The following is a 14130-nucleotide window of genomic DNA, read 5'->3' as shown; positions in this document are numbered from 1 at the left end:
AGCATGCGCTTGTGTGTGTGTGTGCACGCGTGCATGCGCTTGTGTGTGTGTGAGACAGAGTGTATAGTGTAATGGGATCACCTGTAATGTGACATGAACCCAAGGACCTGGTTGAGGCCATTCTCATGGGTACCAAACCTTGCATTGTTGCCGGTCCCGAAGTCCGCCTTGGAGGATGGTCACCTGAACGTCCAAGATTGATTGGCCCGGACCACTTACGTGTTCCTGACTAAATGGGAATACTCCTGTCTGGTGATCATTGCATGCGTCCATTCATCTGTTGTCGTAGTGTCTGCTCAGTCTCGCCAAGGGACCCAGCCTCAGGGCATTCCTGCCTGCAGAGTATGAGACAGACAGATTGGCTGAGTCACATGAGTACTTGGCGTGCACATGATGGGAGGTGTCCCCACTTGCAATAGTGGTATCCATGTCGCCACTCTGACATGTCTTGCAATGTCTACTGTGACAGGATTGTAAAGTGTCATGGCCGATGTCCTGAAGGCTGTGCAGTTTGCTGCGAACAATGATCTGTTTGAGTTTTGGTGGTTGTTTAAAGGCAAGAAGTGAAGTAAATAGCGGAACCCTTAGTAGCATTAACCATGCAGTGGAATCAAGGTGCACAGATCCATAGTTCCTTGAAAGTGGCAACACAAATGGATAAGGTGGTCAAGAATGCTTATGGCATATTTGCTTTCATCGGTTAAGGTGTAATGTGTAAGACATGTTGCAGCTGTATAGAACTTTAGTTCAGCCACATTTAGAATATTGCATACAACACTGATTGCCACTCTACCAGAAAGATGTGGAGACTTTGGAGAGGGTACAGAAAAGGATATTACCTGGTCTGGACAGTATCAGCTATGGGAAGAGATTGGACAAACTTAGTTTGCTTTCACTTGAATGTCGATGAAGAATAATGGACAACCTGATAAAAGTTTACAAAATTATGAGAGGCGTAGATAGTTGGAGTCTTTTCCCCAGGGTAGGAATGTCAGTTACAAGTGAATATAGATTTAAGGTAAAAGGGGGAAGTTTGAAAGACATGTGAAAGGCAAGTTTTTACAGAGAGGATAGTAATAGACAATAGACAATAGATGCAGGAGTAGGCCATTCTGCCCTTCGAGCCCGCACCACTAAGTGCCTGGAATGTGCTGCCAGTGGAGGTGGTAGAAGCAAGTACAATAGCAATGTTTAAGAGGCATCTTGACAAATACCTGATAGGCAGGGAATAGAGGGATCTGGGCCATATAGAGGAGAAAGGTCTTTAGTTCAGAAAAGTGTCATGTGTCAGTGTGGGCTTGGTGGGTCAAGAGGCCTGTTCATGTATTGTACTGTTCTTTGTTCTTTAACTGTCAATCAGCATCAATGGATACATTCTTCACAGCAATGTCTCTCTCAAGCACTTGCTAACCAATCAGCACATTGTTCCCATACAGTGGAAATGTTGGTTTTCTCATTGAATCGGTATTTGTGTGATTTGTCCTGATGAATGAAAGACAAAAAGCTCATCAAAATGTGTCTTTTTTAGCTAGACTACAGGTTTATGATGATAGCTTCATGACATTTCTATGTGCCATTCATAAACTCCGAGCTATCTGGAGCAAAGCTTGTCTGTGACTTTTAAAACTAAAGCAAAAGACCCTGATCTGAAACAAAAACTAAAAAGTGCTACAAATCTCAGCAACATCTGTGTTAAAGAAATGAAGTTCACATTTTGAGCACCCCTCTTCAATTTCAACGAAGTCATATTGGATTCAAAATATTAGTCTGGTTTCTCTCTCCACAAATGAAGAGAGACCTTTGGAGGTTCTTCAGGACTTTCTGTTTTCATTGCCTGTGATTCATACCCCAGTCAGCCTATGAGGAAATCCAGTCTCAATGTCTCAGCTGGTGATTGGAAGCTTTACATCATGAGATAGGACTCATCATCATGACTGTGCTGTTTTTTTGTTCTTCCATCCTCCTGTGGCTCTCCAATGCTGGGAGTTGAGCAGTTACAGAAGGCAGTGACCTGATGTCAGCTTTAATGTTCCCACCAAAGTTTGATGCCAAAGGTTGGTTTGGAGAACCATTTTAACCTTCAGGCCGCAGGAGATGCAGTGATTTGTGCCATCCTCTGGTTTTGTTCTGCTCCTTCGATTTTGTGCCACCTGGATCTGCAAGAGAGCAGGGAGAATGTCAGAGATTGTGAGGCACCTGCTACAGCTTTATAGTGAGGATTTGTGGAGGCATCATGGAACGTGTGAATCTGGAAGTATTCGACAATGTGTAAGAGTGAAGTAAAGTATCTGGATGCTAGCAGTGCATCCTTTGTTCCAGAGACTGGAAATCGATTTTGGCGTGGGAGATTGAGCAGATAATGTGGAGGAGCTGTTGTTGGACTGGGGTGGACAAAGTATTGAAGGAGTGATGAATGAGTCACAGCTACCTAATGTAGCCAGCATCGTGGGCTGAAGAGCCTGTTCTGTGCTGTACTGTTCTATGATCTATGTTCTATGTTCTATGAAGGAGCAGCAATCTGAAAGCTAGTGCTTCTAAATAAACCTGTTGGACTATAACTCGGTGTTGTGTGATTTTTAATATTGAACAGAGTGAGGGGTTGCTGTGGGAGAAGATATCACGTGAAGATACATGCATTGAGCTTGACTAGCTGCATGAAGACAGTTAATTTCTTATGGTATGGCTATCTGAGATTGACAGATCTATGTTATCAAAAGCTATTGAGGATTATGTGGCAAAACTGGAGTTAGTTTCTGATCAGCCATGATTCCTAAATCTGAGAATTAAGCTCAAGAGTCCAAATGGCTGAACACCTTTTGTATGTTCCTGGGTTCTTCCTGTAATGGAACCTTCCGCATCAGCTGGTCACAGTGATAGTGGGTACATAGCAAGGGAACTGAGAGGACTGTTGTGGTCCAGTAGTGACTTCCCTACTTCTGGACCAGAGGTCCTGGGTTCAAATCTTTTCTACTCCAGAGGTGTACAATAAGATCTCTGACCAGGTTGATGAGAAAACATAAAACAAAGGTGCTGAGCAGTACTACAGCATCTCCACCAGCAGATGGCAGTAGTGAAAGAGGACAGCTGGAGTCATAAAGTTTTCTTGTTGGAAAGAAAGGACGTCATTTGCTATCAGGGAATTGATGGCAGGGGAAGCAGGCAGGCAAAGAAATTCTTCAGACAAATATTACCCAAATGATCATTCCACGCACACAGAATTCTTTGTTTAGCCTTAATTTTCCTTTGATAATGAACAGATGCCAATAGATTACAGAATCCCTGTTTTATGATCTTTGAGTTACCTGTATGTTCACATTTCATGTTGTACTACAACTAAAAATCTTGGTTCATCACACTAACCTTCCCTTTCTACTTTTATAGTTTCAGTTTCCCAAGAACTACTACCTGAGCAGGCAGACCACATCCAAGAGGAAGAAGGAGAGCAACTCCACACCAGCGTTGAGGAGATACAGTCACTTAATTTGAAACTCACATCCGCCAGCTCAGAGATTGGCATTGTGCATGTCGTAGACACTCCTGAACAGCTGGAATCTTCAAAAGGTTGGTCATTGGGCATGAGCAGGCTACAGCCAGGCTAGGGGGAAATGGTGGTTTGTGTTCAACAGAGGGTGAGGTTGCAGCAGGTATAGACGGCTCAGATAAGGACTGTGATATACAGGAGAATGTTAATGAACTGCACACCAAGTATGTCTGCCTGTTGTTACTGTCAAGCTGTATTGTGGCCCAGGGCACCCACAGAACTTGGAGTTAGGATTGTCGAGGTGCAGCCCTGTGGAGCAGCTCCATAAGGCAAAATCCTGCTGCCCTGCTTCAGAATGACAGCACTTTTGTTCTCATCAACACTACTTCATTTGCCAGCCAGTGAGTCCAGACTGGAGACTTACTCTGAGATGATACAGTCCAAAGTCAGGCCTTGAGGCTTAATCTGGCTCGTGTGTATCATTTGGAACCAACGGTCTTCCTCCAGCCATCTATCAGTCTGAGGCAGTGTTGTAAAGGAGCACCTGCACAAGCAAAGGCAGGACCTAAAGGGTTACCCAAGATGAATAGCTCATTTCTATTTCTATAATTGGTTGCATTTTAGGCTCAAAATATTTATTGAGAATATTTGTGTGGGGGGCCTTTATTGTTGGATAGTGGTCAAGTGGACTGCGATGAGACATTTGGGATGGATGTGTTGGGGGAGTTGTGAGACCACAGTGGTCAGGGAGGCAGTTTTATGAGAAATACGTCCTGAGAATGCACTCCTTGACAGCACATCAACATATCAGAGATCAAAGATTCATGTCTCCTCCTCATCCTGAGGTAGATTGCAGATTCCTGCTGCACTAGCTGTGGTTCTCCTGCTAACCCTGTTATGGAGGACACAGCAGACCAGCACATATTTCAGAGGCTGGGTTGTGTACTGTAGAGCTCCCACTGAACTATCAAGGCAGCAGAACCATTTCTTGACCAGGTCAATTGTCTGCTCTGCTAGAATTGTTGGTGTTTAACAGCTCATGTGGCCACTGCATTTGTGTAGTTAGATCGTGATTGGGCTCATCAGCCACATATCCCTGAGCAGTCAAAATCAGTTTGGTTGCTGCCAAGCACCTATGGAAGCCCAATGTTAGTGGGTCAGTTGACCAATGCAAAAAGAATGTATCCTGGCTGCTGCCCAGATAACAAACATTCATTGATGTGATGCTGTTGGCAAGGTCAAATGACCAGTACCCATTTATAGAATGGCAACTCTTGTGAGTCCTGTATCTCTCTCCTGTATCTCCTGTATTGGCAGCACCAGAATGGACTCCAATTCTGTACCCAGACGTCAATTCAAATGGTAGACCTTTTGTAAGACTTTTGAGGAATAAGATTTGGAGATGCCGGTGTTGTACTGGGGTGTACAAAGTTAAAAATCACAATTGGAAGCACTAGCTTTCGGAGCGCTGCTCCTAACCACCTGATGAAGGGATGGCGCTCCGAAAGCTAGTGCTTCCAATTAAACCTGTTGGACTATAACCTGGTATTGTGTGATTTTTAATGATGAATAAGATGTTTGATAAAGTCATCGAAGATGAACATCTGGAGGCTACTGATTGATGTTTCAAAAAACCACTTTGTGCTACATAAGTTACAATGATTACACATTTTGCTTCCTATCTGAAATACAGACGATGCTTTCTATGATCTCCAAAAGACCCACATCAAGGTTTTGAAAGAAAGTTGTGTCTACGTAACAGAACCCACGTCCAAAAAGTTTGCAAATCTATGGATTGTCAACAGCAATGCATACCCTTTGAATCACGACATCTCACAACATGTGGGGTTGGATCAGAATGTTATGTCAACCAATCCCCTCAGCTACATAGAGATTTTAACACCTACATGTGGAGATGGAAAACCTCACAGGATCATTGTAACAAAGGGAATAGCTGGGGTTGGAAAGACAGTTTATGTCGAAAAGTTAATCCATGACTGGGCTGCTGGTTCTACACTGTCAGAATTTGACTTCATATTTTTGTTTTCCTTCTGTAAGCTCAATATGCTGTCAGAAAGGTCACTGAACCTGGTGCAACTTCTCCAGCATTACTACCCACACTTGGAGCATTGCGAAGAGATTCTAACAAGCAAATCAGTCAAATCCTTGTACATATTTGATGGACTAGATGAAAGCATTCAAAGTCTGGATTTTGAAAAACAACTAGCCTGCTATGATGAGAATGAATTAATATCCCTTGGATCTTTACTCACAAATCTCATCAGAGGCAACCTTCATTCTTCAGCTTCAGTTTGGATAACTACCCGGCCAGCAGCCCTAGGGCAAATTCCTCTCTGCTACGTTGACAGACTGACAGAAATAAAAGGATTCTGTGAGCAGCAAAAGAAGGATTTTTTTCACAAGAAATATGAAAATAGGCACCTGGCAGAAAAAATGATTGCAATTGTGAACAAAGAACTGAGTTTATCCCTTCTATGCAACATGCCAATTTTCTGCTGCGCTTTATCAATCATGTTGGAGGATGCACTTGAATTATTTCAGCATTGTGGGCTTGGTGATTATATGCCAGTAGCAATTACATCTGTCTTCACCAAGTTCTTAGTGCATGTCTTCTCCCACCAAGAGCAAAAATTGGAGTATTTAACTCATAAGAAACAGACCATTGATGCCCTGTTGAAGTCAAAGCAAAAAGCTATTATCTGTTTGGGGAAGTTGGCTTTCGATCTACAGAGAGGCCAGATGCGGATATTTTATGAGAAAGATTTAAAAGTATACAATGTCGATGCTTCCTTGGCAGAAAGTGGATTTTGCAAAGAGATTGTTGTGGGAAATGCAAATCCTTCAAAGAAGGCCTTCTGTTTTGTTGATGGGTCACTGCAGGAATATTTTGCCGCTTTGTATGTTTTCCTGTCATTAAACAACAACAAAAATAATCCTTTAAACACTGCAGCGAATGCAAAAACATTACGAAAACATGAAAGACCCTCTTATTCCCAAGTCTGTAAACAGGCCTGTAAGGAAGCAATGAAAAGTTCTTGTGGTCACTTTGACCTGTTTCTCAGATTCCTTTGTGGATTCGGGACTCAAAAAAATCAGCAACTCATAAAAGGACTGATGACAAGTTGTGAAATAAATCGTGATGATATAACAAAGATTGTTCAAATTTTCAAAAAGAAATTGCAGGAAGATATTCCTCCAGAAAAATGTATTACTATTCTACAGTGTTTAAGTGAATTAGAGGATAATTCACTGGTAAAAGAAACCAGAAAGATCATTGCTGCTGGTACTGTTACTTCTCGGACACTTACACCAGCAGAACATTCAGCACTAGCATTTGTTCTGCAAATGTCATGTGGAGACATGGAGACATTAGATCTTTCACAACTCAAAATATCTTCAGTTGGATTCCAGAGACTGGTGCCAGTTCTGCATCATTTTACAAGTTTAAAGTAAGGATTTCGACTTCTGTTTAAGCAATAATTCATTTATAAAACAGTAATTTAGAACTTATGTATAAATTGATTTGGTTATATGTAGAGGGCACAATTGAACAATTGTCAAAATGAAGTGTAGTGTTGGTGGTATAAAATGTTTCTATGCTTGTTCAAAATGATGTAGGCAGCGTGCTTACTCTATACTTCCCCTTCATTATCATGAGTGTACAGTTATGTGCGACTAGTTTGAACTGTATTGCTGACTGATTCCATGCCTCAGCAAGAGACCCAAAACTGTGAAAGACTAAAACTACCTTGCACTAAAGGAGGGATGTAGTGCAGCTGGAGGAACCAGTCACTGTAACATAGAGAAAAAAACTGAACACTGGTGGAACCAGGGAAAGAGTGGGCTCTATTCTCAGGCCTTGTTGGAAGAGGTGAAAAGGAGGAGGGAAGTGCAATTCATAAAAGGACTCATGAGGCCCTCTAAGTGTTTAAAAAAAAGGGCTGTGTAACTTTGGTCATCAAAGCTGTGACCCTCAAAATACTGGATGCAATGCCACAAAAATTTGAATGAATTCACAAAAGTGGCGAAAGTCTGTGAATTCATCTTCAAATGCCATATCCTACTGTCAGTACCAACGGTCTCAGATAGTGTTCATTGCATTACATCCCACCACTCATCCACTAACAGACTCTTTCAATGAAGACTCATGTCTAACATTCAACCTGCAGCTCATCCTCACAAACTTACTGATGCTGCCAGTGTCACAACACATTACATGGTTTTCCCACACTGGCAGCTATTTAAATATGACAGCACATGACCCAAATATACTGTCTCATACTCACTTAACTACTTTTGTCTCTACATCAAGACAAAGAGACCTACAACTGGAGATAGCATGAGCTAGCAGTTGTTGGACAGACACAGCTGTGACTCCTTATACTAATGGAGGAGATGGTTCTCGCTAGTATTAGAGAAGTCATTGTTGACTCCAAGACAAAAATGGGACAGAAACCCTAGAAAATAAAGGCATCTTCATACCTAACCCTTCTTCTCACTTATCATTTTCATGCATCCCACACTCTCATTTACAACCTGTAGATGGCTTAAGCATGCAACTCTAGCTTTGCCCCATTCCCCTCACCACAATCCTACCTCTGTGCATGTCTCCTTTAAACATCCAAGAACTACCACTTTGCCAAGCAGTGACTGAAATCCCACAGGACAATAATGTTGAGACTCTATCAATTGATTTCACACTCACAGTCACTGTTTCAGATCCTGAAATTGACAGTACTGAGGTGGGATCAGAGTTAAATGACAGAACATGAGTGACCAGCAGTCAGAGCAAGGGGAGAGGGTTATCCAGGTGTCAACAGCTGAGAATCTGTCAGTTTTGAGGAAGAATCACTCGATCCAAAACATTAACTCTGATTGCTCTGCCAGACTTGCTGGGCTTTTCCAGCAATTTCTGTTATAAACTGCAACCTCATGGCCCAGCATAGCCCCCTCTCAACCATTACCGTCAAGCCAGGGGATCAACCCAGGTTCAACGGAGAGTGCAGGAGGGCAGGCAGGAGCAGCACCAGGCACACCTAAAAATGTGGTGTCAACCTGATGAAGCCACCAAACAGGATCACTTGCATGCAGAACAGCATAAGCAGCAAGTCATAAGACAGAGCTAAGAGTTCCCACAACCAAAGGATCAGATCTAAGCTTTTTAGTCCTGCCACATCCAGTCATGAGTGCTGGTGGACAATTAAATAACTCACTGGAGGAGGAGGCTCCACTAATATCCTCACCCTCAATGATGGAAAAGCCCAGCACATCAGTGCAAAACATAAGCCTAAAGCATTCAGAGCAAACTTCAGCCAGAATTGTCAAGTGGATGATCCATCTCAGCCTCTTCTAGTGGTCCCCGGTATTACAGATACCAGTCTTCAGCCAATTCCATTCACTCCATGTGATATCAATAAATAGCTGGAGACACAGGATACTGCAAAAGCAAGGGGACCTTATAACATTCTGACAGTAGTACTGGAGACTTGATCTCCAGAACTTGCCATTCCCACATGATAGTGGTTGTCCTGTCATTACTGCTACTTTGCTAGACCTTTCTATTTTGGCTGTCAGCCAGCAGCTCAGACTGCTGCAAGTCCTGCTGAGATGAACCAGTCTGCTGCTGGGCCCAGAGTTGCTCAGGGATGTCTTCCCAAGTCATTTTCAATCAGCAGCTCTGGGAGTCAGCAACTTTTCACCAACCATGCTGGCACATGCTTCTAGCTGCTATAGGAGCACCAGGTTAGGCAAAAGCACATAAATGTCTGACACTAATAGTATGCCCAAATAATATTAGTTGACAGGAAGGTAAGCTTTGATTCATAAAGGTAAAGTCACCATAGTCCTACCAGATTGTAGGGCTGCTTTTGCATTACAGGGTAGTGGTTTAAACTGAGGGTGACCTTGCCTCAGGCAAGGGGAAAGGTTGAGAAGGAGAGCCCTTCATGTTAAACTCACCCATGCTGTTGGCTTCACTCTGCGTCACAAACCAGCCATCAGTCAACTGAACTAACCGACCCCACTAATTTTAATTGAAATATTCATTTTGTGGTGGGTTTAATTTTTGTGTTGTAGCCAAATCAATACTTTGATGGTCAGTATTGAATGAGTATAAATTGTGGGACTTGTCGTGATTGGGGGATTAGGGTTGTATTTACTAATATCATAATCACAGAGTTATTCTTGTTCAGTCTTGCCAGAAGGGGAATTGTCTCGGTTGCCTCCTCCCTTCTTTACCTTGTCGGTTGGTTTCTTCCTGGTGGCAACAGCTGTCTCCCATGAGCACCACAACAGATTTTGACATTCTATGGAGTACTGCATACTCCAGACAGAGGAATGTTGTTGCAGCTCACCAGTGGTCTTCTGTATCACATTTTGTGTGACACTATGACTTTCTGTGTATATGCTGTTGTTCATATGTGAATGGGCCTAATGGTCAACGGATATCTCTTATCACTCAGAGCTTACAACCTGCTATTCATCTCTTGATTTGTCGAAGTAGCCCAACTTCTGGTGGAATGGCAGACGATCATAAAATAAAGGCATCCTGACTACCAGCAGCATACTAGGTATTGGCTAGAACGTACATGTAGGTTCCCACACCAGCAGGGTGTTGACTGAGTATAATCCTTTTTGGTTGGAATACATCTCAGAGTTGATATACAATGCCCACACAACAAAGTGTTTGCAGTCAATGTCACCCTGCAACATGAAGAAACCTGCAACACACTACTTCCTCTTGTCTGACAAGACAGAATTAATTACATTCAGTCCTTTTTATATTGAGTTGCAGTCACCTCTTTAATGCAACAGGTGGGCATGCAGCAAAATGTAAGACATTGCTAACATCTCCATCTCCAGCCATAAGAAATCTGACATACAAAAATCACCTTTACAGACACTGCAACTGCAGCAGACAGCAGATTTCAGAAGGGTTTTGAGAGAAGTGCACATGTCTTACGAATTGTCCCTCATGGATTAAAGTAGAAGAATTTCTCCATGAACATCTTGGGAAATCACAGTCTTTTGCCAATAGCCCTTCTCTCCCTCCCAGCCTCTCCTGTTCTCTGTTGTCTCTGCCTATTCTCCCAGTCACACTGTGGTCAAAAGAGTGGGGGATGGGATGCTCAACTGTGCCAACCTAAGGCAGAAACCTGGCAGTAACTCTGGTTTGGTACTACTTTATCCACCCTGCATTCTGCTGGTAGAAACGCGTGTTCATGCACTTTCCAATATGGTGTATGCTGTGACTCACAAAAGAAGGGATAGATATTGTTGAAAGGCCCTAATGAAACATTGCCTTGGAGATATCAGAGGGTAAGACCAGATTTTGTATCCATCAGGTGGTTAATAATCTGCCACTGGGATTCCTGACCCCAGTAGCTTGTTGGGTCAGTTGTCTTCAGTCCCAGAAGCAGCATCAGGTGCAGTGACCACTGCTGGAACTGTGTCCAGCCAAGAAAACAACATAGACATTACCTTTGAAAGCAGAAAGCTGTGGTCGGGGTTGCTGGGCCTGGTAGGCCCATTGAAGGGACATGGTGTGATTGGTGAAGATGGAGGCGGGGGGTGCGGGGGTGGTGGGAGCTTGCTGCAAAGGACTTCCTGTGTGGGCCACACAGTGTCCTATCAGCTGGGCTTGCCCGAATGAGGAGATCAGCAGGTTTTAATGCACTGTAACCCTACTTAGATGAGCTCCCTCAACATGGGGAGACTGGCATCCACATTCACATTGCTAATAAAACTCCATGACATCAGGAAAATGATGGCCACTCCACCTCCTACTCATCCTCACCGTTTTATGCCTTGATGTCTTCCAATCCATTTCCAATGGCTCCATTACCTTCTGCCAGAAGAGTTCTTTTGAAAAAGTTTACATATATGACACTGAGAAAGAAAATTATGTCGAAGTTTTTTGCATTGCTTATAAGTAGCCCTTTATATTGATATTTTTATGACAGTCCTGATGAATGCCAGACAAAAAACTTTGACAAAATATGAAAATATTTTTGAAAGTACGTTTAATGTTTTAAATCACAAGTATTAAAGAGTGAAATACTCACTGACAGAACAAAAAGAAAAATTTCAAATTGATTTTACAATTCAACTGTACCTTAAAGCAAATTTGTTGTGCACATTCTCAAATGCCAATTTTATTTAAGTGAAGCATTCAGTTTCTGTCAGTATGCTCCAATTCATTTCCAAGTAAAAAAATCTTCAAGAATACACAGTCTCTATTAGAATCAATATACTTGTCCCTCAGGTGGGGAAAAGAATCAAGAAATCTCACCATATTGGCTTCTGCAGCCTGTCTCTTGCCTTTCTTATCCCTGTCACCTGTCATTTTGTAATAAAGCATCTCAAAATGTAATATATTGACCTCCCTTTTATATCAATAGTCACCAATTCCTTTCAATAGCTTATTTCAGCATATCCGTAAAGATGAAGGACAATTGAATTTGGATCTTGTAGCACCATGCCATCTTGTTCAAAAATACACATTTCCACCCTCATTGAAAGCCTTACAGTGTTGCTCCTGGCTCAGGCACTTCAACTGTTTGCAAAAACTCTCAGTTCAATAAAACCAAGTTTTTCTTGTAGCATCTCCTCTGTTGGTAGATTTCCCAACAACATTTTGAGAGCAATCTGACCACTGACTTTCTGTAGGAAAGCCCTACTTTCACAAAACAGTCCTGCATTTAAGCATATCATCAATTACCGGCAACTAGAGAGAGCAGAGACAGAGAAGGGAATAAATTGTGGGCTAGTTTTCTTGTTCTGTGCTGAGCAAGTGGCTTTTCTGCTTGCTCAAGGTATTAGAAATCCAACAACTGAACTTTATTCTGAAAAATATATTCACAACCTGACCAATATGTGGCTGTGTCTAACAGTGATGTGGAGAGTCTTCCTTGCTCAGCTTGGAATGGACAACAATAGCAGTCTCATGAGTAACATTCATATTCATTTCCATCATTGCAACTTTAACATACTGCAGTATTATGACAGTGACAAAGATACTGGAAAGTATAGTGCTTGTGAATGTATGTCTTTTATGGCATCAAAATATGGCATTTTGATTCCAAATTTATTTGTAATTTATTTCCATTTAGAATGATTGGATCGAATTTGGGAGATTCTGGAGTCAAGATATTGTCACAAGTGATGACAAGTCCAGACTGTAAATTGAAAAATCTGGAGTAAGTTGTAAAATCATTGTGCTTAATACCTAAGACAACTTATCAATTCTCCTCCTTATTGTGGTGTATTACATAAGTCACTTACTGGTGTTCAACTATGCCAGTTGCATTTCGTAGGCACAGAGTTTAGAAAGTGGAAATCAAGTTATGAAATTAAAAAATAAATTGCTTGGAAATGCTTGTTTATCACTCAAGTAGCCTAACATTAAGTGGTGAGATTTGTTTTGTTGGAATCACTGTTTTGTCCAAATTGTTTCTAAACTACTCAAGGCAGTGTTCATCTGTTATATTTTTGCAAGTTAAGTAACCAAGTAAATGGATTTCTCAAAATGTCAGCCACAGCACTCATACAAAACAGTGTGTTTCTTTTATCAATCCACTTGCATCAAAAGGCAACCAGTTTAAGCGTTAATAAAGAGTAAATGATTCTCCTAAAACTTTTAAGAGTTCAGTAAACTCTCAAATGGCGCATTAAAAAATGATTTTGAGACCACATTTGGATATGTAACTTTTATAATATTTGTTCTTTCTGAAATGTTTAGGCTGGAAAAAAATGATCTTACACATAAATGCTGTGAGACACTCGCTTTCATTATGAGCAGCAGTAGAATGCTGACAAATCTAAACCTGAGTAATAATAATCTTGGAGATAGAGGCATACGTATATTGTCTACTGCTCTGAAGGCGGCTCAGTGCAGAGTACAAACATTGAAGTAAGTGAAATAGTTGTACATCTATGATTTCAAATGTATTTATATCTAGATATGAGAATCTTAGTGGCCCCCACAGAGCTCTGTACCATTAAGCCCTTCTGTCTAGTCTTTTGTTCAAACTTCTGAGAGCAGAATTCCTCTTTTCTGTCTCACCAGTACTGGCTAAATTTACTTGTCCTGACTCTATTCATATGACTTTCTAAATCATTATTATTGCTCTTCTCCTTAAAAAATTGGTCTAAACTGATTTGCAAACTCCATTAAGCTCCCTATTCCTAACCTCATCTTTCGTCCCAAAGTTTTGTGCTTTGCAACTATTATTCCAGGTCACTTACCAATGCCTTGTTTAACATTCGATATCTTGATGCTTAGACACGCTAAGATGAAACATGGACTCTTGAAAGTTGCTGAAAATATAGGCAACATACAAACCATCACCTACTTAACCTGTCATTGCATAGGACTAGGCAACAGTGAAGACTGCAGATGCTGGAGACCAGAGTTTAGATTAGAGTGGTGCTGGAAAAGCACAACAGGTCAGGCAGCATCCGAGGAGCAGAAAAATCGATGTTTCGGGCAAAAGCCCTTCATCAGGAAAGGATGCATAGGACTGCCAGAATTAACACATGACTCTCTTTATCTGTGCTCTTACTCTGAAATAATGATGTGGAAGAGTCAGTGTTGGACTCGGTGTACAAAATTCAAACTTACACAACAC

At 41.7% G+C, this 14130-nt stretch overlaps 1 protein-coding gene across 1 annotated transcript in view; it reads left to right on the top strand.

The window, feature by feature from the left end:
• The window catches only part of LOC140478852 (NACHT, LRR and PYD domains-containing protein 14-like), a 58300-nt gene that overhangs the window by 18243 nt on the left and 25927 nt on the right, over positions 1-14130 (top strand). The window contains exons 4-7 of the mRNA XM_072572370.1: positions 3382-3561; positions 5175-6951; positions 12613-12699; positions 13242-13412. Of these exons, the coding sequence (XP_072428471.1) occupies positions 3382-3561; positions 5175-6951; positions 12613-12699; positions 13242-13412 (2215 nt within the window). The remainder of the gene's footprint in view (positions 1-3381; positions 3562-5174; positions 6952-12612; positions 12700-13241; positions 13413-14130) is intronic.

This window comes from Chiloscyllium punctatum, chromosome 6 (genome assembly GCF_047496795.1).
Source record: "Chiloscyllium punctatum isolate Juve2018m chromosome 6, sChiPun1.3, whole genome shotgun sequence".
NCBI classification, from domain to species: Eukaryota; Metazoa; Chordata; class Chondrichthyes; order Orectolobiformes; family Hemiscylliidae; genus Chiloscyllium; species Chiloscyllium punctatum.
The sequence above is the reverse complement of the archived record's forward strand: the minus strand, read 5'-3'. Positions and strand labels throughout refer to the sequence as shown.